This window comes from Lipotes vexillifer, unplaced genomic scaffold, assembly GCF_000442215.2.
Source record: "Lipotes vexillifer unplaced genomic scaffold, Lipotes_vexillifer_v1.1 scaffold1375, whole genome shotgun sequence".
Lineage (NCBI taxonomy): Eukaryota > Metazoa > Chordata > Mammalia > Artiodactyla > Lipotidae > Lipotes > Lipotes vexillifer.
In genome coordinates this window covers 548,875-556,644 of record NW_006773119.1, presented here as the reverse complement: position 1 = coordinate 556,644, position 7,770 = coordinate 548,875, and the positions used below count along the sequence as shown (strand labels likewise).

The window sequence follows — 7,770 nt, the reverse complement described above, 5'->3', positions numbered from 1 at the left end:
CCGCGGAGCGGCGGGGCCCATGAGCCATGGCCGCTGAGCCTGCACGTCCGGAGCCTGTGCTCCGCAACGGGAGAGGCCACAACACTGAGAGGCCCACACACTGCAAAAAAAAAAAAAAAAAAGAAACCCCGACTCCAGGCCCAGCTCTTTCTTTACTTTCCTGCATCCCTTTCCTCCCTGGGCCTCAGTTTCTCCTCCACACAAGCAGGAGCTCGAGCGCCCTGACTCTGAAGTCCCTCCCAGTCCAGGCTGCCAGGACTCTGCTCCTTTCCTTCTGCTCTCCCTCCTGTTCCTGCTCCTCTCCGGGATGGGAGCGTGCACGCGTGCACGTGTACATGTGCATGTGTGTGTGAGTGTGCAACTGTGTGTGTAGTGGGGTCAGGGAAAGGGAGAGAGACCTGCAGAAGACAGAGCTGGCAGTAAGGGGAAAAGGCGGGCCAGCACTTTATGTGCCAATGGGGCTCAGAGCTTTCTCATTGGCCAGTGGCGCTTGGGGCTGCTTAATCATTAAAGGAAAGGAATGAAACCAGGAGCGCCTCAAAGTCCAGCCTGGTGGTGACTGACTAGTAGATGAGCGTGGAGCTGGCAGCAATGGGGCCTGGAGCTTCGGGAAATGGGGTCAGCACTGCGACAGTTCCACACTCAGCACCGGGTCCTGGAGGCAGCCTGCACGCCTACGACATCGCGGTCCTGGTCGTCTACTTTGTCTTCGTCATTGGCGTGGGGATCTGGGTGAGTAGCTCGGAGGTTGGGGGTGGGCAGGGGAGGCAAAGGCAGGCTCTCATCGATGGCTGGTCATGGAGCTGGGGGCAGGGGTGGGCAGAAGGAAGGGGTGTCCAGGAAGCACAGGGGCTGATGTGGAAAGACCTTAAGGGATCATCCTCTCCAACCCCTCCTTTTAGAGATGGGCAACTGAGGCCCAGAGAGGGGTGTGACCTGCCAGAGCTCATACAGCGAGCCCCCGTTTCCCGCCCGACTCCCTGTCCCTGTGCATCTGCTCCTTTGGCCCCACTGGCCTCCCCGCATCCCATTCCTGCCCTCTTCTACATGCCAGCATCCCCAGCTATGCGAATGCTTGACTCCTGGACCCACCACACCTTCCACCAGATGGTGCCTTGGCAAGGAGCTGTGCTTTCTAAAGGAGCTGGGGTGCGTTGTCTCACAGGAAGGGAGCTAGGAGGATGCCAACATGCTTCTGTTCTCCACTGCTCACCAGAGCCTCAATGCCCTGGATGCGTGCCAGGTTTGGAGGTCGGGGAGCTCTGAGTTCAGATGTCAACTCCAACAGGTAGGGCCGCATGGCCCTGGGAACATACGGAGCCTTAGTTTTCTTATCTGGACAATGAGAGTATAAAGGTCTATGAGGTAAAGTGGCCCTGACCATTTAGGAGCGTGACACATTTAAGGATCTGGCACAGCGCCCAGCACACAGCCTGCAGCAATAAATGACCGCTGTTATCTCTGCAGCATTCGAGGGAAATGCCAGCACCTTTAGACTCCACTGTGCTGCAGAGAGTGATTTGAGCCCCAGGTGGTCACTTATGAGGCTGTGGCAAGGTCAAAAACCATCTCTGGGCCTCAGTCTCCTCATCTGTAAAGTGGGATGAACTGTCCCTGCTTCCCAGGGTGTGTGAGGAAGAGATGGGCAAACAGGCTCGCTGGCTCCAGGGAGGTGGACAGCCGTGAAAAGCAGAAACTTCCCTGTGACTTTGGACAAGTTGCTTCCCATTAGGGGACCTCCATTTCCTCACCTGTAACGTAAACTATTTCTGTTCATCTGTCCTCCCCAAGGACCAGAGGTGGCACAGGAAAGTCCAAGCAAAGGCTTGACAAGCAGCAAGCCCTGCACACCAGTCATGCCCTAGTGACTAATCTGTCACTTTCTCTTGGAGAAAGAGAAGCTTCTTTCAACTTCCCTCTCTCTTCCCCTCCTTCAGGTATTTCTCTTGTCTGCAGACCCAATCAGATGCCTGGCTTCAGCATCCAATAAGGGCTTTAACCCGCTGCCCTGTACTCACCCCCTGCATCTGAGAGAAAGTTCTTTCATTCCCCACCCCCTTTCAGTCTTCATCCTCAAATAGGCCACTACTGACCACCTCCCAGTGCAGGAGAGGGTTTGCTCCAGGGTCATGGGTGGACCTCAGTGGTGTGGTCTGACATCAGGCCGGAGCAGGAGACGCCCCCCAGAAGAGTCCTGCCTCTGTCTGGGGCCCAAATGCTTTGCAAACTCCCAGTCCCCCGAGTGGGAGTCTGGCTGGGCGGAGGGGACAAGGCAGTCTCCCTGCCACGGTAGCCTGAGGATGAGACCCCAACTCATTTCCTGAAGCAACGTTTGGACAGGGACAGGGGAGCAGGATAGGACACAAGAGTGCACAATGGCAATAATCTGTGCACATGAACAGCACCGTACATTCATGAGGGCGTTTCACTCACACACACACACACACACACACACACACACACCATTAGCTCCTTTGTTCTTCACACCTGCCCTGGGTGATGAGCAGGGAGTCCCAGAGAGGGGAGCTGACGCCCCCAAAGCCATGTAGTTTAAAGATGGCAAACGCTTCAGCCTCAGTTCCCACCCCCTGTGTCCCCACAGTGCCTACCTCGAGGGGCAGGGAATCTGGGGCAGAGAGCAGAGCCTGGGGGAGGCTCGGGAAATCCTCACTCTTGCCATTTCCTTTCCAGTCGTCCATCCGTGCCAGCCGAGGGACCATTGGCGGCTACTTCCTGGCGGGAAGGTCCATAAGCTGGTGGCCAGTGAGTCGACCCTCCTCCCGCCCCTCCCCACATCTCCCAGCTCCCACCTCACCTACTCCTACCTGGACCAAGGCTACAGTCCCCGAGGGGGTTCCTGGCTCTGGGCTCCTTCTCTCTGGTCCAGAGGCACCAGGCAACCTGAGAGATCTTGCAAACCCACAGCTGGGACCTGCGTGCCCTGGGCGCCTCCTAAGTGTGGGTCCCACGCCGGACACTGGACCTACAGAGCCCACGCAGAGTGTTCCCGCCCCAGAGGAGCTCAAGGCTGAGCGGGGCAGACAGACCCATAAACAACCTGATGGCTGCCGAGCTGGAGGGCAGCATGGGTCCTGTGAATGTCTGGGGGAGGCCTCTAACCTCCAGATAGTGGAAGTGGTATTAGGAAAGATTTTCTTGGGAAAGTGACACGTAAATACTGAAGAGCAGTTAAATGAGGGAAATCCTAGAGGTAAAATCCCACCCCCCACAGGAACTGATCTTTTGAACCCCAGTCCCTCCCATCAGGCCTCCCCACTTGTTCCTTTTGGTCCTCAAAGCTAACTTCCTCTTCCTGAAATAGGACGGAGGGAGGTGAGGCCTGCTTCCAAACTAACAGCGGAGTCCTCAGCCCCAGGGACCACTGAAGCTGGGCACAAGCCCAGGCGCGCACACCTCACACTTGGCGTGTGAGTGCACACACACACACGCACCCACACACCACCGGCCCTCTGCACATCCCTGTCTTTGTTCTCGCCACCCTCGCTGCCCACCGCTGGTGACAGACTCACCAAAGAGCAGAGGACCCCAGGAAGCCTGCAGGGTTCTCTGGGTTCTCTGCAGGGTTCAGGTGTCCGGGACAGGGAGAGGTGAGGACAAAAGGAGCATGACAGGTGGCACAGTGGTTGGGAGTTCGCCTGCCGACGCAGGGGACGGGGGTTCAAGCCCCAGTCCGGGAGGATCCCATGTGCCTCGGAGCGGCTGGGCCTGTGAGCCATGGCCGCTGAGCCTGTGCGTCCGGAGCCTGTGCTCCGCAAGCGGAGAGGCCACAACAGTGAGAGGTCGCGTACTGCAAAAAAAAAAAAAAAAAAAAAAGAGCATGACGGAATCCCCAGGGATGCGGGGGGCTGTGGGCCTGGCAGCTCACAGGGATGGGGACAGGGTCGCTGGTGCCATCAGACACCCCTCATCAGAAGAATGAAAACCCCTCGGAGGCCTTTCTGATCATCTGGTCCCCTCACCCCACCCCAAAATCACAGCCCTGGAAACGAGTCGTTAGGAGGCACAGAATTGGAACAGGTCAGGTCTCCTCTGGTCCATCCAGGAGAACCAGTAGGGCGCCAGTCTGGACGGTCAGTCCTGCAGAGAGCAGACCTCTGGGGTGTGAGGAAACCCGAGGCCTCCGAGCAGGAGGGGGTGCCCCAGAGATGGTGACGGAGCGGGATGTGGGCCTGTGCACGTGGGAAAGAGGATGTGGTGGCGCCCTCATCAGGGCGACGGCGCTGTGAGCTGAGCAGCCTACACTGAGAGCAGCTTCAGCCCAAGGCCGGGGCAGAACCAGCCGCCGGTGAGGGACTCTCAGTCCCGCTGCCCCGCTGGGACGTGTGCGTCTGGTGTCTGTGATGATCGTCCAATAGCTTTGCGTGCTGAGCCAGTCCTGAGAGGTGCCTCATTCTCTTCCCTGTGGCCCAAGGGGAGTGTGGTTGGGGGCTGACAGCAGAAGGTGCAGCAGCATCCCCATCTCAGAGGGGCCCGTGGGGTCCCCTGCCGACGTTGTTGATGGCTCCTTGAGTGATGCGCTGGGAGCCCTGGGCAGGGTCCTCGAGAGCAGTCTGGGGAGCCTCTTCCACAGTAGGAGGCCCAGTGCTCTCTGCTGTGACTGAGCGATCCAGCCCAGCCTGCAGCATCCCCAGGACCACCTAAGAGAGGGAGGGAGTGTGTGTGTGTACGTGTTGTGTGCACGCGGGGGCAGAGGGGTGGCTGAAAGTGGCTGGGCCCGTGAGCCATGGCCACTGAGCCTGCGCGTCCGGAGCCTGTGCTCCGCAAATGGGAGAGGCCACAACAGTGAGAGGCCCGCAAAAAGCAAGGAAAAAAAAAAAAAAAAAAAAAAAGAGCATGACGGAATCCCCAGGGATGCGGGGGGCTGTGGGCCTGGCAGCTCACAGGGATGGGGACAGGGTCGCTGGTGCCATCAGACACCCCTCATCAGAAGAATGAAAACCCCTCGGAGGCCTTTCTGATCATCTGGTCCCCTCACCCCACCCCAAAATCACAGCCCTGGAAACGAGTCGTTAGGAGGCACAGAATTGGAACAGGTCAGGTCTCCTCTGGTCCATCCAGGAGAACCAGTAGGGCGCCAGTCTGGACGGTCAGTCCTGCAGAGAGCAGACCTCTGGGGTGTGAGGAAACCCGAGGCCTCCGAGCAGGAGGGGGTGCCCCAGAGATGGTGACGGAGCGGGATGTGGGCCTGTGCACGTGGGAAAGAGGATGTGGTGGCGCCCTCATCAGGGCGACGGCGCTGTGAGCTGAGCAGCCTACACTGAGAGCAGCTTCAGCCCAAGGCCGGGGCAGAACCAGCCGCCGGTGAGGGACTCTCAGTCCCGCTGCCCCGCTGGGACGTGTGCGTCTGGTGTCTGTGATGATCGTCCAATAGCTTTGCGTGCTGAGCCAGTCCTGAGAGGTGCCTCATTCTCTTCCCTGTGGCCCAAGGGGAGTGTGGTTGGGGGCTGACAGCAGAAGGTGCAGCAGCATCCCCATCTCAGAGGGGCCCGTGGGGTCCCCTGCCGACGTTGTTGATGGCTCCTTGAGTGATGCGCTGGGAGCCCTGGGCAGGGTCCTCGAGAGCAGTCTGGGGAGCCTCTTCCACAGTAGGAGGCCCAGTGCTCTCTGCTGTGACTGAGCGATCCAGCCCAGCCTGCAGCATCCCCAGGACCACCTAAGAGAGGGAGGGAGTGTGTGTGTGTACGTGTTGTGTGCACGCGGGGGCAGAGGGGTGGCTGAAAGTCCGCAGCAACATCAGGCCGATTGTTATCTCTGTGCCTTTGCACTGTGCTGCCTCTTCTCTGAATGTCCCGGTGCTTTCCCTTCTTCTCACTTTCTACTGCCCAGCCCCACAATTTTATTAAGGTGACACAGGGTACAAGACTGGCTCTTCCCCTCCAGCTCCCATCTGACAGTAACAGATAACACTAATGAATGCTCGCTAAGGCCTAGTACCCAGCAAGCAGTGATTACAGGAGGCAGATGGCCAGAGTCGAAATCCTCATTTCGACTGTCACTTATCAGTTCTGGAACTTGAGCGAGTTATTTGCTTGTGCCTCAGTTTCCCCGAGTAGAATGGGGATAATGGCAGATCTTTCCTCATGGGGTTGTCGTGAGGAGTTGGTGAGTTAATATATTTAGAACAGAAGCAGGCACTTGGCCATGCCGTTCAAGTACTGACGGCTATGACTGTGGACACCATCTGTCTAACTGGCATTGCCTCCTATTGCCTCAGAGTAGTTGGCTGCCTCCTGGAGAAAAATTAACTGGGGGGTGGGGGTGGCCTGGGCTGTGCTCAACCCCGTGGCTCCTCCCACTGCCTGGCCCTGCCCTGGGACCTGCCGGAACCGGGTGGCAGAGGGCCTCCCCCATCCCTCTCGTGGGGGACTCCCCTTCTCCCTTCAGCTTCCTTCTCTCTGGAGGCCCTTAGATCCATGGCCCCAGAGCAGACCTTTATCCTCCCTACATGGACCCTGCTTCCCATGGCTTCTCTTCTTTCCCACTTTGCCTCTCCCTCACTGGGTTGCCTGGAGCCGGTGACTTCATTTCTCCTAACATTAACTCCTTCCTTCGTAAAGTGGAAAGATTGATACCCATCCTTCCAAATATCTGTGAAGATTAAGTGTATTAGTGCCTATAAAATACCTAGCACATTGCCTGGCATACAGTAAGTGCCTAATAAATAGCAGTTCCATTCCTCTTCTCATTGCTCCCCCACTGCACCTCCTCCCTCTGATCTCATGTTTCCTGAGTTCAGGTTCTGCTCTCTCTCTGCCTCTTTCCCAGATCCTGAAGCGCAGAGTCCTGACTACAGATCGATTCAAATGAAAACTGACCTCTGACCCTTGGCCCCACTTGTGCCTTGCAGATCGGAGCATCTCTGATGTCCAGCAATGTGGGCAGCGGTTTGTTCATCGGCCTGGCTGGGACAGGGGCCGCTGGAGGCCTTGCTGTGGGTGGCTTTGAGTGGAATGTAAGGAAGTTGGCCTGGAGGATTCTCATGGATAAAGGGGGTCTTAACCCACCCCATCCCACCCCATCCCCGGCCTTAGTGCTAAGAGGAACCTCAGAGGTGCTTGGGGAAGATGCATGGTGAATCGAGAACCCATTTTACAGATGAGGAAACCAAAGCCTGGAGGACCTCATCAGAGGACCTCATCACACAGGACTGAGATCAGGCCTCCGGTCCCTTACCTCCCTGCCCAGGGCTCTCCTCTGCACAGACCACCCCTCCATCTGCATCTAGAACATGGATCCCTTTTTCTCCCCACCCTCCCAGGCAACCTGGCTGCTTCTGGCCCTCGGCTGGATCTTCGTCCCCGTGTACATCGCGGCCGGTGTGGTCACAATGCCGCAGTACCTGAAGAAGCGATTCGGGGGCCAGAGGATCCAGGTGTACGTGTCTGTCCTTTCTCTCATGCTCTACATCTTCACCAAGATTTCAGTGAGTACCTGCTCCCATGTGGCCATCATGTCTCTCTGAAAATGCTTAGGAGAGGGCACAGCTTGTTGCTGGATGGATGGATGGACGGATAGATGAATGCATGGATGGTTAGAAGAGGAAGGATAACAGAAAGGGAGGATAAATCCACACCCCTGGGCTTCCCTGGTGGCGCAGTGGTTGAGAGTCCGCCTGCCGATGCAGGGGACACGGGTTCGTGCCCCGGTCCGGGAATATCCCACATGCCGCGGAGCGGCTGGGCCCGTGAGCCATGGCCGCTGAGCCTGCGCGTCCGGAGCCTGTGCTCCGCAACGGGAGAGGCCACAACA

General features: G+C 57.8%; 1 protein-coding gene across 1 annotated transcript in view; it reads left to right on the top strand.

Moving 5' to 3' along the window:
• The first annotated feature begins 520 nt into the window (after positions 1-520).
• The window catches only part of SLC5A9 (solute carrier family 5 member 9), a 20,944-nt gene continuing 13,694 nt past the window's right edge, over positions 521-7,770 (top strand). Inside the window, exons 1-4 of the mRNA XM_007448020.1 lie at positions 521-732; positions 2,692-2,763; positions 6,869-6,973; positions 7,280-7,444. Coding sequence (XP_007448082.1) covers positions 571-732; positions 2,692-2,763; positions 6,869-6,973; positions 7,280-7,444 — 504 coding nt within the window. The 5' untranslated portion in view covers positions 521-570. The remainder of the gene's footprint in view (positions 733-2,691; positions 2,764-6,868; positions 6,974-7,279; positions 7,445-7,770) is intronic.